This window comes from Eptesicus fuscus, chromosome 13 (assembly GCF_027574615.1).
Source record: "Eptesicus fuscus isolate TK198812 chromosome 13, DD_ASM_mEF_20220401, whole genome shotgun sequence".
Lineage (NCBI taxonomy): Eukaryota > Metazoa > Chordata > Mammalia > Chiroptera > Vespertilionidae > Eptesicus > Eptesicus fuscus.
Window position 1 is genome coordinate 37832069 of NC_072485.1, and position 17444 is coordinate 37849512.

Below are 17444 nucleotides of genomic sequence, written 5' to 3' on the forward strand. Positions count from 1 at the left end.
ATGCCTTGTCTACATGTGGTGGGAAAGAGTGCTGTGATTGATTTTTAAAATTAATTATTTGTATGTTTGTCATTGACCCTAGGAGAAGACAGATCTGCCATCTTGGTTGTAGGAAAAGAGGGAAGGGAAAGTAACATTTTGTGAGCTTGTACTATGTACCAAATGGCAAGCAAGGTATTTTCTTGATTTTTTAAAAAAATGTATCCCTGCCCTGGCTGGTTTGGCTCAGTGGATAGAGCGTCAGCCTGGGTACTAAAGGGTCCCAGGTTCGGTTCCGGTCAAGGGCATGTACCTTGGTTGCAGGCACATCCACAGTAGGAGGGTGTGCAGGAGGCAGCTGATCTATGCTTCTCTCTCATCGATGTTTCCGGCTCTCTGTCCCTCTCCCTCTCTGTAAAAAATCAATAAAATATATTTTAAAAAATATGTATCCCTCATATTAGCCTTGTGAAGGCAGACATTATAATCCTCTTTTTTTTTTTTGCAGTTCAGGGATGCTCAGGGATGCTAAACATCTTGCCCAAAATTACACAACCAGAAAGCGACAGGGCTGGGGTTAGAACATGACTTATGTTCCTATAGTTAGAGCATGCTGCCTCTGGCTCTCAGGGGCTGGGGATTGAACCTGTAACCGAAGTATGTGCCCTTGACCAGGAATTGAACCCATGATGCTTTGGTGCTTGGCTGATGCTCTAACCACTGAACCACCGGCCAGGACTTGTTCGACTTAAAAAAAAATTCACTCTCTTAAAAGTTGCCCAGAGCCCTTACAAACTGATGAAATAAGAAAAGCTACTTACACAGTCATCTATTTGTTCCTATATGTAGTCTTTTTTCTTTGAACCAGGTTTTAAAAAAAAGACTGCCATCTTAGTTAAGGACACAGGATTGAAGCCCCAGCCTTGCTTGGTTCTAGGGCAATTTCCTGCTGTTCTCTGGGCCTCCTCTTTCTTATCTTTTAAATAGGGATGTTACTACCTGTCTCATTTGTAAGTCTCATTTGCAATTTGAGATAATGTATATGAAAAGTACCAAATCTTAGTAATTGGTATTAGTGGAAAGCACTTTGGACTGGGAGACGGAAAACCAAACTCCTAATCTTAGCCCTGACACCAGGGTGCTGTGTGACCTTGGGAGGAAGTATCTTCCCTTCTGTGGGCCTCAGTTTCACCATCTCTAGAACACAAATTGTAAAACTCAGTGACCTCTCTCGTACCTCTTTCTTGGCACTTGATGTACTTCCTTCTGTGACCCCTTCTCAACTTTCCCTCCCTAATTCTTATCTACCCTGTAAAAATCAGTCCACATATCACCTCCTATCTGAAGCCTTTCCAGTCTGTATTTTGTACCTCTTTCTGTACCCCTTTGCCGTCTAGCACAATGACTATTATTTTTTCATGGGACTTTATGCTTGTCTGTCTCCTCCAGGAAATTGAGCTTCTTGAGAGCAGAGACGGTCTTAACTGTCTCGTCTATCTTTTTATTCCTAGCACTCAACATAGAGCTTGGCACATAGCAAGCATATTAAATGAGTAAATGTTTATTGAATGAATTAATTAAAAATTAATAAGTGGCTGTTAGGAATTTAGAAATGGAATAGATTACTATGAATAAAAGGGTAAGGAGATGAAACTTTTGGGTGGAACTTACGAGGGAAAACTTAGGCCCTCCTTAGTATGGTTTTTGGGTATTGGAGGTACCTTTGCTAACTCCAGGGTTTGGAGAAACATGGGGTCTGTTTCGTATCTTGATCTGAGAAAAAAAAAAATGATTCCTGGTCTCTGTTTTTTTTTTCAAAGGAAGCATAGTGAGTGTGGGCGATCCTAAGAAGAAATATACACGGTTTGAGAAGATTGGACAAGGGTTAGTAGGGGCATTTTCTTTCCCTAGAAAAGTGACTTAAAATGGTGTGTACTGGTGTATGTGATTTTGCTTTTGTTTTGCCTCTCAGAAACCTCGTTCTTCTTTCTCCACGTCACCCCTCACCCATCTGAAGGTGTTATGTTAGGCTGATTTCGGGTTTGGCAGAATTATGCTTAAAAGGAGAGATGTGCCATTAGCCAGCCATGTTGCTAAAAATACCCCCGCAGTGAGAATTGGAAAACCATTTATTTTCTTAGTATAAAACATGCTTCCCAAATAACAGCTCTGCGTTTTCAGACTAACCCTGTTTACCTGGTGCTCAGCTCTGCCAGCACAGTGTGAACTGGGAGACTCAATTGCAGACCCTTCTGCTCGTGTAGCAGGACCTGTTTTTCTAGGTGGACAGTCTTCTCCTCTTTGGTTCCTTCTCTGCATCTTGTATGCTGCCCTCAGTGTACTGAACTCAGCAAATCTTAATTGAGTCCTGTTCTGTACTAGGCAGTGGGAATACAGCTATGAGTCAGACATGATCTCTGCTTTCAAAGACCTCATGTCTGCAGGAGATAGTCAAACAAAGAATTACAATACAGTTGACCCTTGGACAACACAGGTTTGAGCTGCACGGGTCCATTTATATACAAGTTTTTCAATAAATACTGTAAATGTATTTTCTCTTCCTTATGATTTTCTTTTTTTAAAAAAGTATATCTATAGATTTCAGAGAAGAAGAGAGAGGGGGAGAGAGATAGAAGCATCAATGATGAGAGAATATCATTGATCGGCTGCCTCCTGCATGCCCCACACTGGGGATTGAGCCCGCAACCCAGGCATATGCCCTGCCCAGGTCCTCCTGGTTCATAGGTTGCTCAACCACTGAGCCATGGGGGCCGGGCTGCTTTTCTTAACATTTTACTTTCTCTAGCTTACTTTATTGTAAGAATACAGTATATAACACATATAACGGGCAAAATATGTGTTAACTGACTATGTTATTAGTAAGGCTTCCGGTCAGCAGTAGGCTTTTAGTAGTTAAGATTTTGGGGAGTCAAAAGTTGTACATAGATTTTTGACTACGCAGGAGGGCAGTGCCCCTGTGTTGTTCAAGGGTCAGCTATATACTGTGATTTCTTAAAAAGCATTTGGCCATTATTTTGAGCAAAAGAAGCCAGACATAAAAGAACAAAAACTCTATGATTTTATTTATGTAAATATAAGTTCAAGAACAGACAAAACTAATATATGCTAATATAGAAGCTAGAGAAATTGTTGCATCTGAGAGGGGAATGCTGACTGGGAAGGGGCATGAAGGAACCTTCAGGGGTGATGTTAGTGGTGCACACATGTCTGTATACCTATTGAAAAATCATCAAGTTGTTCACTTAAGATTTTTGCAAATTACTTTAGGTAAGTTATATCTCTATATGAAAAAGAAAAATAATGAGATTTTTATAGACCTACAGAAATAGCTAAAGTTAAAAAGAAACAATGAAAAAATTATCTGGCTTATGGAAAGCTCTCATCTCAGTGTTAGTTGAATGAAAGCATTGTTGCTAATGAAGTCATTGAAATTTTCTGTTTTAGTTTTTTCCTTATGATTCCAAACCCTCCTGGAAATAAAATAAAGTATTGTATAATATACTGATGTTTTAATTATACAGCATTCTACAGCTTACATCAGTTATTTGCATCTATTGTTTAATCCTTAAAACAACCCTGGACTTGAGTGAATCTCATTTTTTTCCTGGTGGAGTGCTTTTTCTACCAGACATGCTTTCATGAGTCTGAACTCAATAAAAGGTAGTTAACATACTGAGAAGAAAGTAAGAGTAATCTGGCATGGCATTTCCTGTAGCTAATTACATTGAGGTACTGAGAATGTAGCAGAAAGGTACACAGGCAAGTGTGGGCAAGTCAGGTCCCATATCTGGACTTCAGTTTCTTCATCCATAAATTTAAGGGAGAGCAATTGTAGATTCTGTGCCTTTCACATCCTGAATTTATGATTTTAAAAAAAAATTCAGATGTGTGAAGCCCATAAATAGGCAACATCTACAAAATGTGCTTTCCTTGCTTATTGATAGGTCTGTTAGTGTAAGGGAGGAATGAAATATTTATTAATCACCTGTGCTGATGATTTCACATTCCATGATTTTTTAAAAAAAATGCCACATAAGTATGATGAATTAGTGCTAATTATAATTTTTGCTTGTTCTTCCCTTTAAGACCTGAAGATTTTTTTTTTGCCACAGAATTCATATCTAAACATATGTCTATTCAAGGTAGAAATAATCAAGTACTAACCAGTGGGCCTGATTCGCTTCCTAGACTCCTGTAATCATAGAGATGTCCATCCCCAAGGCCTTTTAAGAATGGTGCATCTGGTGGGATGGGGGAGGATGGGCACAGGAAGTTAGACACCAGCTTTATGAAAGAAGATGGCTAGAGGCAGGATGATGAGTCAACGGGAAATAACTGCCAATGCAGATAATCCAATCCTTATTTGATAGCCCTTATATAAATGATCACATTTTTTTGTTATGTAACTAGGGTCTCAACCAAAGAGTGGCGGCTAGGAAGCTGGTGACCATAATTTCTAGCTGTAAGGCAAACTTACAAGTGACTTTTCTCCCTGAATTGTCCTGACTTCCCTGTGAAGCATAATCTCAGGGCTTGCTAGAATGCTTTTTTTTGGCAATACATGGAATTAAATTTCTTCAAATTACATTATATATATATGACATATGATATGTAAAGTTACAAATATTGCTGCATATCATCACCTACAAATATACAGGGTTTGTGGTTATAGGCATAAAATTAGTTTTTTAGTTATTTAGAGTGGACATGATTACTTTCCTAGCATTATTCCTAGTATTTCTCTCCCTCCCACTCTCTTTTCTCTTTGTGTGTGTGTGTGTGTGTGTGTGTGTGCGTGTGTGCGCGCGCGCGCACATATGTGCATATGTATGTATAGTGAGGATACCTTGGGGCTGGGGTAGAAATATCAGATTTTCTGGGAGCATATGTATTTAAAAAGCGTATTTAATACTTTATGTTTGAAAAGAATGAAAAATACAAACCTGTTTTATAATACAAACTGCAAAATGAAATTCACATATCCTCTTGAGAGCATAAATAAATAATTGATTTAAATTCTCGTATACACCCTTATACTCTTACCTTCACTTTGCAAATGAGGAAAGTGAAGCTCAGAGAATAACTTGCTCAGGATGGCATAGCTAGTAGATACGAGGTAGACGTTCCAGACTGGAACTCAGATATTTTGTCCACTGGAGCCTGTATTCTCTCTGCTACTCCATACTGCCCCTTAAATATGAGAAGGTGGGGGTGGGCAGTGGGGGAGATTATTTTTGCTGCTGTTACAAACCCTTGTATTGCCAGATTGTGTGTAGATCTGCATTTGACAAGTATCGCCTCACTTAATACCTGTGTTTTTCCCTCCTTCTCTCCCCGACCTGTTGTTCAGTGCTTCAGGCACTGTGTACACAGCAATGGATGTGGCCACAGGACAGGAGGTGAGTGTCTACAACCAACTATTGCTCCTTCAGCTCTACTGTGTTTTTTTTTTTTTTTCTTTTTGGTTAAATTTTAACCCTTCTTAGCTCGATAGGGACACTCTGTGAAAGATTCAGTGCTGCCGAAGCACCGAGACATGACCCTCGTATCTAAATGGCTTTCCAGTGGCTGCGAAGCGGGAGATCTGGCTGGACCGAGGATGGCGGATCTCCTTGTCCTCCCAGCCCCTCAAACCTCTCCTGAAGGCCCTCGATACAATGGCTTTATCCCCTTCCCCCCCCCCCAAATCATATACTAATGTAAGAGACCGTATTTTCCATTGTGTACACATAAAAGACTTATAGTGCCGACCGGAACCTGTGTTGGAATAACGGTGAGGAAGGAAGGGTGGTATCCTTGTGTCAATTTTAAATACGGTGAATTGGAGGTAGAGATCTGGAAAAGAGGGGGATATACCCATTCTAAAAGTCCCTTTGATGTAGGGAACAGGGAGTTGAAATAACTTGTAGGGTTGTACAGTTCGCAAGGACTGGGTTAGAAACTTTTGATTCCAAAACTGGAAGCTGTGCTCTCCGGGCTGCAAGGCCACTGTAGAGCTCAGGTTAGGCACGAGGGCTCCTTGTCATGTTTCTGGCCTCTTGGGGCCTTACCGCCCTTAATGGGAGGCTGGCTCATGGCGGGCAGTTCCTGAAAGGCTGGAGGCTGCGTGTATGAGAAGCTACCCACAGGAAACAGAAACTTGACTTCCCTCTGTGCCTGCCTTGTGGTTATAAAACTGTGAATGGAAGTCCATTAGGGTGGCTAATGAGTGTGGTCAGGAAGGCCTTGCTTCCTGCCCAGGGAGTCTGAATCTCCAGGCTTCGGGAGTCAGTGCTTACTAGGGGCTTCCCCGGGGAGGAGCAGAGCTCTTGTCTGTCACCCGTAGGAAGACTGTGTGTTAGTGCTGGGAAGTCTTCCAGGGACAGATTGAACTATTGTTTTTCAAGCCTATTTTTTTAGAGGGAATGTGTGTAATGGAATAGACTGGGAGAGGCTTTGGAGTCATGTGGCCCTGTGGGCACTGATGATGACTTTAGGCAACTTTCTTGTAAATGTTAAATCTCAATTTCCTTACCTGCAAATGCAGATAATGGTTTTTACTTACAGGGTTGTTGTTAGGTTTTACTGACATGATGTAAGCAGAGCACCTAACATCCGGGCCTGGTACATAGTAGGCATTCAGTGAATAGTAGTGGTGGGAGGGTGGTTGGGTTTTGCTATTGTTCCTTGTTGATGTTGTCATTCTTGCTGCTCTGTGCCAGGTACTTATCAAATGCAGTTATCATTGTTGCCTTACTTTATTATTTAAATTTCTTTTTGAATATGAGTAACACCTTGGCCACTACCTCATTTAGTCCTCAAACCAATCCTGTGAGGAAGGGAACCAGGGTTGGTATTATTATCCTCAGTGTGTTGATGAAGAGACTGAGGCTTAGAGAACTTGTGATTGGTCAAGATCAGTGAGTGCAGACTCAGCCCTGGAGCTTACGTCCTCAGAGTTCAAGTCCAATTCCTTTTCTGTTATAGGAGTGCTGTCTGCTGGCCTGAAGAGGAGGGATCTGATTAGGTGTGAAGGGCATGTAGCCTAGGCCATAGTTAGTCAGTAGCTATTACAAAGGATCCCCGAGGTCCTGCCACTGCCTCTATGTTATCTTCTGTCCGCCTCTGTTCTTCCTTTCTGCTGCCAGCAGTGACTTCTGTGAGGTTCAAGAATACTGTTCCATTCTTCAAGATGCCCTGAGGGAATTCCGAAGGCACTCTATGGCTCCAAATCTTAACATATGTTACAAGAGCTTACTATACTTAATGTAAGATGTCTTTAGGTCAACGTGTTGCCCTTTAGACACATGTTTGCAATCCACATATCCCTCTCAAACACAATTCCTTTATCTGTCAAAAGGGGTCAGTAGTAATGCTGAATTTGGTATTTCTGAGAATTAAATGAAATAAACTTGAGAATACCTTAGATAGTACCTGACACAGAAAAGATGGATACAAAAGTGCCTTGGAAACTAATCTATATTTGTATTACGTGGAAACTGATATATTTCTATAGACAAGAAGCCTATCAAGATCTTTTTCTCTTCTCTCTTCACCTGGTCCACTCTGACTTGTCTTTCCACACCAAGTTTAAAAAGCCATCTTCCCCTCTCTGAAGTCTCTACATTACCAAACATGTTTCTGTAGCACTTTGTATGGACTTTTGTTATAGCACACCTCTTTTATACTGTGATTTTTAGAAGTATTTTTTAATAAAACTATTTTATTTAGTAGCAAGGTTGATCCTCAAACTGATGTATATCAGAATCTCCTGGAGGGTTTATTAAAATACAGAATTTCTAGGACTGGCTAGAGCCTGAAAATTTTCCATTTTCAACAATTTCCAGATGTTGATCCTGCTGGTCTAGGGACCTCATATTGAGTACCACTGGGCTATGTTAATAAATTGTGAATTCTTCAAGGGTAAGACCATATCTTATTCATCTCTGTCTGCTTAGTGTTTAAGGCCTCGTACTTAGTAGATGCTCAGTAAGTACTGAGTGACTCTAATAGCGTATCGAATTTACTCTGATTTCAGGTGGCCATTAAGCAGATGAACCTTCAGCAGCAGCCGAAGAAAGAGCTGATTATTAATGAGATCCTGGTCATGAGGGAAAATAAGAACCCAAATATTGTGAACTACTTGGACAGGTATGGACAGGTTCTGTCAGAGAGAGGGCCTTTGGGACTGATGGATGGTGGAGTTGTTAAAGGAGAAGGCAACGCCTCCATTGAAGAATCTTCTATGATGCTTAGCTCTGTGCCTCTGACCCTGCATACTGCTGACACCTCTGCTTGCTGCACAATCTCCTGGGTTAGGCTGAACCCTACCATCCTGTAGCTCCTAACAGCACTGTTTGTTCGGCCTCAGGGAAGCCCTTCAGCCCCTCGGCCTGGGTCAGACCTTTAGGCTTTTAAATCATTCCGCATCTCAAATCTTTCCTCATCATGTTCACCCTCCTGAATAAGTTCTAGCTTGTCTGGTATTTTCACAAAATGTGACACTCAGTATTTTTATTTCCGATTTGACCAGAATGGAGAGAGTGGGACTTCTCCTTTGTTCTAAATGCGACACAAGCTAGTGATTTCATTCATTATTTTGTGTGTGTGTGTGTGTGTGTGTGTGTGTGTGTGTGTGTGTGTGTGTGTTTTTAAGGAGGCATTTTTCATTGTTAACCCCTAGTAAGTTGGAGTCAATTAAAATCTCTAATCTTTTTTGTTTTGTTTTACATGACCATGCCTTAAACTGGTAATGTAGAACTTCTTAGTTGTCTTCATTAAATCCCATCTTGATTTTTTCAGCCTGTTGTTTCAGTTCGTCTGAATTTTGTTCTTCAACATAATAATGGTGGTTGTAGCTAGCGTTTGTGTTATGCTTTACTTGTGAGGTAGGATTTATTACCTAAGAAATTGAGGTTCATAGAAGTTAACAACTAGTTCAAGACCAGTACATCAGTAAGTAGCAGATGAGGGTTTTGTATTTGAATATCCCTAGCACCATATCATGTTCTTTCCTCCCACATATGAAAAAAGAAAATGAGCTTCTTGTCTGGATTTCAGAGACAGCACAGGTGGAGGTGCTATTGGACTGTCTTGGACTTTAATTCCTTTACTCTTTATACCATTGCATTGCCAACTGATTTCATTTCTGCCAGATTTCTTTTTTGCATACAAAACATCAGGAAGCTTCAGTTTCTGTAAAGAGGAAAGGAGTTGGACTTTGACCTTCCCAGCATATCATGTTGATAGCTGTAGAGAACAAAGCCTTCTCCTTTTGGGGGATAATTGTCTATGATGTGGGTCATGACTGGCTCTGAAGAACCTTCTGAAAGTTATTACCTTCCCATCTCTTTTAAGAACCTATTACACAGAGAATGTAGCTTGGACACACTATTGAGGGCTATAAGTATACCAGATTTATTTCTATAAGGGGCTCAGGATAAGGAAAAATGAAAACTGTCCAATAAGGATATGGCCTATCCCATAAGATAGTGAGTTCCTCATCACTGGAGGTGCTAAACAATAAAATGCATGACAATATTGTTGGAGGAATTTGTGTTCTGGCAATTGGATTAGAAAATTTATAAATGTATCGATCAAGCCTTTGCTGGTGTATCCAGAGGCTTAAACTGTGGAATCAGAAGTAAATAAAGCTCAGTCCAGCTCCTAGTTGGCTGTGGAAAAAAAGCACATGGGAGCACCTGTTGGAGGACAGAAGTGAGTAGCCTTCACCTGAGCACTCAGTGGGGGTATTGCAATGGAGATTCTGTGATTTTTGTGAGTTGTCTCAGAAGAGAACTTCTCTGCATACTTGTTCTCCAGATATGTGATGCTCTGAGGTTTTATCTAAAGATGTGATTTTTGAAGGTACCTTGGTGCAGTGTGTAGCTACAAAGTGTTTAACACAACATGAATCTGGATGCCCATTGTTTTACATCTGTGCCCAGGTATATGAACTCTGCTTTGCATGTGTCTGGAGATAGTCTCTTGGCCCCTCAAACTTCTCCCTCCAATTAGTCCAAGTTGACAGATGTCTTTTTGATGTGCTGGGTGAGAGGCCATAAATGTGCATTGTTTTATTAGGGAGGAATTAGGTTCATGTCCCTGGAGGGCTTTTTACCCAGTTCTGAATTCTCTTTTGGTTCAAGTCACTACAGTCTTCTCTCTCAAAAGAGATTGTTGAAGAAAGATTTAATTTGTCATATTTATTCTTTATGCAAATTAAAAAACTACAAGACTTTAAGTTATAAATAATCTTAAGGAAGGAGTACTAGATTCATAGTCAAGAGAATAAGATTCAAATCTTAGCCTTTGCTTGAGACCTTTTCCTCCCCTTCTCCCCCGACCCCTAGCAGTGTCCCCATCTGCCCAGTAGCAGGATGAAGATAAGGTGACATACCATTCAGCTCAAGACAATCCAGTCTAGCTTCTTTGTCTGAAGTTAGCAGAGGGTCTGTAGGGCTCTGGGCCAGCCTTGTTTTTATTTGTCTTACTCTATAGCTGAGGATGCTAACCAGACTGGCTAAGTGATCTTTTTATCAGTGAAATTATGGGTTCTAACTCATGTCAAACTCATAATGTCTTTAGGGATACAGTACGAAGTGGCAGCCCTTGGCTTACCGGAAGAGGCTTTGGCCCTGAAGCCCTTACTGGACTCATTCCATTCCTGGAATCAGAGACACTCAAAATAGAGATCATTGCCAGAGTAATGACTATGTGTATAATACTTTACAGCTTTTAAATGGCTTTTATAGCCTTCTTTTAAAAAAATATTTACAGTTACCTTTTATTTTACCAACTAGAGGCCCGGTGCACAAAATTTCGAGCACAGGTAGGGTCCCTAGGCCTGGCTGGCGATCAGGGCCAATCTGTGGGGTGACTGGCAGGGCCTGGGGCCTGTGGGCTGGGGGAAGCTCCTGTGTTGAATGTCTGCCCCATGGTAGTCAGTGGGCGTCATAGCGACCGGTCGTTCCACCAGTTGTTCTGCCATTCGGTCTATTTGCACATTAGGCTTTTATTATATAGGATTGATTTCTTCAGTAAATATTGGCACCTACTGTGCTGGATTCTGGGAGAGAGTCTTGAACAGGACCCGGTATTTGGTCTCATGGGAGAACCCTCAAGGAGGTTGAGTGTCTCCCTGTATTGGTAACATGGACTCCAAATCCTGTCTTTGTTAATGGTGGGGTGCTCTCTGCTGTAGTGCTTCTAGAGGTGTGGGAATTGTGTCAAATTTTAGGAGGCATTGCTTTGTGTTGTGATGAAATATAATTTTATATTTCATATCTTCAACCTAGTGATCTGTCCTTTGGGGCTTCACAGAATAGCCTGCTTTGTTTTCTCTGGTTGAATTCCTAAGAACTATCAAGTTAGTAATTCTGTCCCCCAGTTTCTGCTTTTCCCCAGAAAGCAGACTCTTCCAGAGCTGATGGAAATGCGGGTTCACTCTGTGTATGTGCTGAGCCTTTGAAATCCAGTTCTATGGCTCAGTGTACTCTGTTCCTTCTTACCCTTTATCCTACAGTTACCTCGTGGGAGATGAGCTGTGGGTTGTCATGGAATACTTGGCTGGAGGCTCTTTGACAGATGTGGTGACGGAAACCTGCATGGATGAAGGCCAGATTGCAGCTGTTTGCCGTGAGGTAAGGCCAGTGGCCAAACCAGCCTTGAGCAGGATGTGGCCTCCATACCCATGTCTGTCAATGTTCGACATCTGGTGGGATCTCAGCCTGGGCACTGTGCAGGTGGGAGAAATGAGATGGGAAGTCAGACTCTCCCATCATTCTTTTATTATGCCTGTTTTGAAATTTCTATCACCATGATTTTTTTTCTTTAAAGATAATTTTATATTGATTATAAAATTACTAGAGGCCCGATGCACGAAAATCGTGCAAGAGTAGCCCTTGCAGCCCCGCTGCCCCAACCCCCCACTGGTCATTCTGGAAGGTCATTCCGTGCCTGTTCTAATTAGCATATTAGCTCCATATTATATAGGATATACCCATTATAGAAAAATTAAAAAGTACCAAAATATATATCAAGTCACTCATAATTTCAACCCTTAAAGGTAACTGCTATAAACACTTTGTAATATTTTCCTCTGTCTCTTTTACATGGGTATCTATTTTTAATCATATTTTTATTATGCTTTCCTGCTTTCCTCATGTGCTATGGGCTTTCCTATGAAGCAGATAAGAAGGTGGTGACAGAGGAATTGCTCTTTTAGACAGAGTCATCAGGGAAGGCTTTGCATATAGGTTTGAATAAAGATCTTCATGATAGGAAAAAGTAAGCCAAGCTAAAAATCCAGGGTGAAATATTTCCAGGCAAAGGAAATAGAAAAGCATAAATAGGTATTCTCCTTTCTCCTCTTTGCAATTAATTGTCTGAGGTCTATAATGTGCTGGAGTAAGAAGTGGGAGCAGCACTCAGAGGATAGCCACGTTTTCATTAGAGCACGAAGATGAATTCAGGGAATATTCAGAGAAGCTGAGGATATCGGATGTTTTGCTGATATAAGACTGGAACTTTTCAGTATCCCAGAGAAAAGTTTGGGAATTGGGGAAAGGGAAAGTAGAAGATTATCTTAGGTTCAGGGTTTTATGGGGATGTGTCCAATAGTATGATTGAGGTTTGATGATGTAACACCTGGAGGCATACAGATGAATTTATGTAGTTGTTTATTTAATCAATATTAAGAAACAAAAGCATGTGAAATCAGTACTGTCCTAGAAAATAAGATCACCTTTGCGATCTAGAACAAATACAATAGGTTAATGGGATTAATACCAGCTTGGGATTCTTAGATCTGACTTCTTTTCTGTACCACTGATGCAGTGTTTCAACTTTTCCCCCATTATCTCTGCCCTCACCCCAAAGAGCCTTTGAAGACATTTTTTTTTCTAATCACATTGCCCCCATGAAATTTTAATATCATAGGTACATTGTAGTGAATATCTGTTTATGTACTGTGACCCTTTGGAAACCACAAACCATTGTAATGTCTAAGATGTTTTTCACTGGTTGAAAATACATGCATGATACATGCATGTGTACTCAAGGAAATCATTTGCCTCAAATTATTTATCTTTAAAATGGAAACGCACAGCGTATATACCTTAGGGGTGCCATATGGATCAATAAACACTTGGAAGAATTTTTAAATGTTGCAAAAATAGATGGCATTACTGTTTCAATTACTCAATAGAGAACTCAATTACTCTATTGAGTTCTAATAGAGATCATCCCACTTTTAAAAAATATTTAGTTAGATATAATTCACCCATATATGGTCCTGACTTATGATGGATCATCTATGATATTTTGACTTTATGATGGTGCAAAAGCAATATACATTTAGTAGAAACAATACTTTGGATTTTGAATTTTGATCCACTCAATCAAGGTATATACTTTTATTGTTTTTAGTATATTGAGTTGTACAACCATCACCATAAACAAGTTTATCACCCCAAAAAGAAACTCCATACCTGTTAGCAGTCACTTTCCACTCACCCCACTTCTATAGATTTGCTTGTTTTGGATTTCATGTAAATGCAGTCATGTAGTATTTGCTTATTTGTGACTGGCTTCTTTCACTTAGCATAATGGTTTGAAGGTTCATCCATATTATAGAACATAGCAGTACTTTATTCCTTTTAATAGCAAATCAGATTCCATTTATTTATCTATTCATCAGTTGATGGACATTTGGGTCATTTCCACTTTTTGGCTATTAGGAATAATGCTATGAACATTCATGTATACGTTTTTGTTTGGATGTATTTATTATTATTATTATTTTTAATCCTCACGCAATGTTAAGTTTTTCATTGCCTCCTGTACATGCCCAGACTGGGGATTGAACCCACAAAACCTGGGTATGTGACCTGACACTTCAACCAACTAAGCCACACGGGCCAGGGCTGGATGTATGTTTTAATTTCTCTTGGATATATGCCTAGGAGTAGAACTTCTAGGCTTAACATTTTGAGGAATGGCCACACTGTTTTCCAAAGTAGCTGTACCATTTTACATTTCTCTTAGTAGTGCATGAGGGTTCCGGTTTCTTGAAATCATTCTTTTTGATCATAATTTTTGACATTCAGAGGCCAGGGTTTTCAGCCTCCTAAGGAAAACAACTATTACTTTCATAGGGAATAGTCACTTCTGGATATTGGTTTGTTTTTAATTTAGCCATTAATATGCTTTTTAAAATAAAATATTAATTTGAGAACATTTAAATATCATTTTCAAATTGGTTTATATCTTTACTAGAGGCCCGATGCATGAAATTCATGCAAGAGTAGGCCTTCCTTCCTCCGGCTGCTGGCACCCGGGACCTGGGCTTCCCTCGCAACCCTGGCTTTGTCCAGAAGGACATCAGTCTAATTAGCATATTATGCTTTTATGATTATAGATGATTATAGACTAGAGGCCCGGTGCATGAAATTTGTGCACTGGGTGGGGGGGTGTCCCTCAGGCTGGTCTGCACCCTCTCCAATCTGGGACTCCTCGGGGGATGTCCAACTGCCGATTTAGGCCCGATCCCTGTTTAGGCTCACAGGGATCGGGCCTAAACTGGCAGTCGGACATCCCTCTCACAATCCAGGACTGCTGGCTCCTAACCACTCACCTGCCTGCCTGCCTGATTGTCCCTAACCGTTTCTGCCTGCTAGCCTGGTCACCCCCTAACCGCTCCCCTGCTGGCCTGATTGACGCCTAACTGCTCCCCTGCTGGCCCGATTGCCCTCAACTGCCCTCCCTGCAGGTCTGGTCGCCCCCAACTGCCCTCCCCTACTGTCCATCTTGTGACAATGTGGGGGCAGCTATCTTGTGACGATGTGGGGCGGCCATCTTGTGATGACATGGGGGCGGCCATCTTGTGAGGGTGTGAGGGTCAATTTGCAAATTACCTCTTTATTATATAGGATGGTTTTTAATTTGATAGAAGCTTCTAAAATTTTAGCTTTGGGTTCTGGACTTAACTTAGAAGATTTAGTCGCATTTTACAGATGGGAAAACAGTAGCCCAGAGAGTAAGTGATTTATCTAGAATGATTTTGTCCATCAGGAGTGGCAGAACCAGGCACTTTCATTCTGCCTGCTAAGTATAGGTGTTTTCTAAGGTTTTTTTCTTTCTCTTCTTATCTTCTATAACATTTGCCAGTTCCAACCATTTCTATAACTTAAAAAAAAAAATCACCTCTTCACATACAACTCATAAATATTTATCTCAAGTCTAGACCTCTGTATAGAACTTAAGACTCTTATGTTTAGTTGCTTACTGGACTTCGTCTATAAATGTTTATAGGTATATAAAATTTAGCATACCCCAAACAAAATAAATTATCTCCAAAATAAGATTACCCTCCTAACTCTACTGCTTCTAATATCAGTTCCAGATGCCTGGTTTCCCAAATATGACTTATTTGTCACTTTCCTCCAGTTTTATCATTACAAAATTCTTTCCATTCTTCCTCAGTAGTTTTTCTTTTGGGTCTCAGGTTCTTTGCCAAGTATTTAATGCTCTTTAAAAACTCCAAAATAAAGTATATTGGAGGAACTCAAGTATTGAAAGAAAACTGTTACATGGTATATTATAGTAAGGTATAATAAATAAGGTATAATCTATAATAATAAAAGCATAATATGCTAATTAGACCAGACAGCCAAACAACCTTCCGGACATCATTCTGGATGTCCTTTCCAACAAAGCTGCGGCGGCAGGGGCCGAGGCAGAAGTGGTTAAGGGCAATCAGGCAGGCAGGCGAGCAGTTAGGGACAATCAGGCAGGCAGGCGAGCAGTTAGGGACGATCAGGCAGGCAGGCAGAGTGGTTAGGAGTGATCAGGCAGGCAGGTGAGCAGTTAGGGGCAATCAGGCAGGCAGAGTGGGTAGGGGTGATTAGGCAGACAGGTGAGTGGTTAGGGGCAATCAGGCAGGCAGGCATAGTGGTTAGGGGCAATCAGGCAGGCAGGCATAGTGGTTAGGGGCAATCAGGCAGGCAGAGTGGTTAGGGGTGATCAGGCAGGCAGGCAGAGTGGTTAGGGGTGATTAGGCAGGCAGGCAGAGTGGTTAGGGGTGATCAGGCAGGCGAGCAGTTAGGAGCCAGCGGTCCAGGATTGTGAGAGGGATGTCCAATTGCCAGTTTAGGCCCGGTCAGTTGGACATCCCCCAAGGGGTCCCGGATTGTGAGAGGGTGCAGGCTGGACTGAGGGACCCTCCCTCCACCCCCGTGCACAAATTTCATGCACCGGGCCTCTAGTAAAGGTATAAGGCAGCATGGAATGTTAAAAGAATGCTTAACTGGGAGACAGAAGACTAGAGTCTAGACCTATCTATGCCGCTCATTTGGAGCAAGTCCTTTTACTTGTTGGGGCCTCACTTTATCGTAGAATTAGGAAGTTGGATTAGTTGATTTCCTGTAAGTGTTCGTATTATATGTCCTTTCTTTCTCCCTCTGCTCACACCACTTCAATAGTGCCTGCAAGCTTTGGAGTTTCTGCATTCCAACCAGGTCATTCACAGAGATATCAAGAGTGACAACATCCTGTTGGGAATGGATGGCTCTGTCAAGCTAAGTGAGTAGGAGTGATAATGCTTCTCTTTCCTGTGGGACCCCGTCTCCTGTGGGACAGTATTCATATAATAGTAGCTAGAGAACTCACCGAAGAGCATTTCCTGGGATATGCAGGATCTTTATATGACTACTATATAGGGTGTCATTTTTATTCATTCATTTATACATTTAGCCAAAAAAATGTACCGAATGCCCCCTATGTGCTAGGTCTTCTGATGGACACGAAGGACGCTTTTGCCTGTCTTCAAGTAGTTCTCAATCTACATGAAATACATAATTACAAAAATGAGTTTAGTGTAATTTTTGTCATTCAGTCATCCATTCAGCAAACTTTTATTATATGTCTGTTATATTCCAGACCCTCTTGGAATAAAAAAACGAGTGAGAAGACATAGTTCTTCCTATCAAAGGCCTCGTAATTTAAATAAACATATAATTGCAATGTAATCTAAATGAACTTCAGGCAGAATAAAAGTGTAAGGACCAATAGTCCAGACAAACAGGTTGTGTCATAGGTGGAAGGGAAGACTGTTCTCAGTCTCTGTTCTGGCCACAGGGTGAGGAACTGATAAAAATGGGGCCATGCCTCATTGTAAGTGAATAGAGTTTAAGTCTGAGACTCATGCCCAGGAAGTAAAGCATGGACCGACTTGCCAGATTTTGGGATATGGGAATTGTTTTCAAGAAGAAAGAAGAATTGGAGCAAGTAAACGAGGCCAAATGGGCAACTTGGACTTTAATGTCTAGTCCTTTTGGCTTGAGGATGGATAAAAGGCCAGGGGTGATATTTGTTATGTTGCTCCTACTTCTCTTTAAGGTTGAACAGGGGACAGGCTAGGGGCTGGGCATGAAAGTGGCAATTATGTGACTCCAGCTTTGGGGAGA

At 41.1% G+C, this 17444-nt stretch overlaps 1 protein-coding gene across 4 annotated transcripts in view; it reads left to right on the top strand.

Annotated features, from left to right (window-relative positions):
• Positions 1 to 17444, top strand: part of PAK1 (p21 (RAC1) activated kinase 1) — a 120735-nt gene that overhangs the window by 98969 nt on the left and 4322 nt on the right. For all 4 annotated transcript variants that reach the window (XM_054724815.1, XM_054724816.1, XM_028158329.2 and 1 more), the window contains exons 8-12: positions 1800 to 1863; positions 5351 to 5399; positions 8018 to 8130; positions 11504 to 11621; positions 16461 to 16560. In XM_054724815.1, coding sequence (XP_054580790.1) covers positions 1800 to 1863; positions 5351 to 5399; positions 8018 to 8130; positions 11504 to 11621; positions 16461 to 16560 — 444 coding nt within the window. The remainder of the gene's footprint in view (positions 1 to 1799; positions 1864 to 5350; positions 5400 to 8017; positions 8131 to 11503; positions 11622 to 16460; positions 16561 to 17444) is intronic.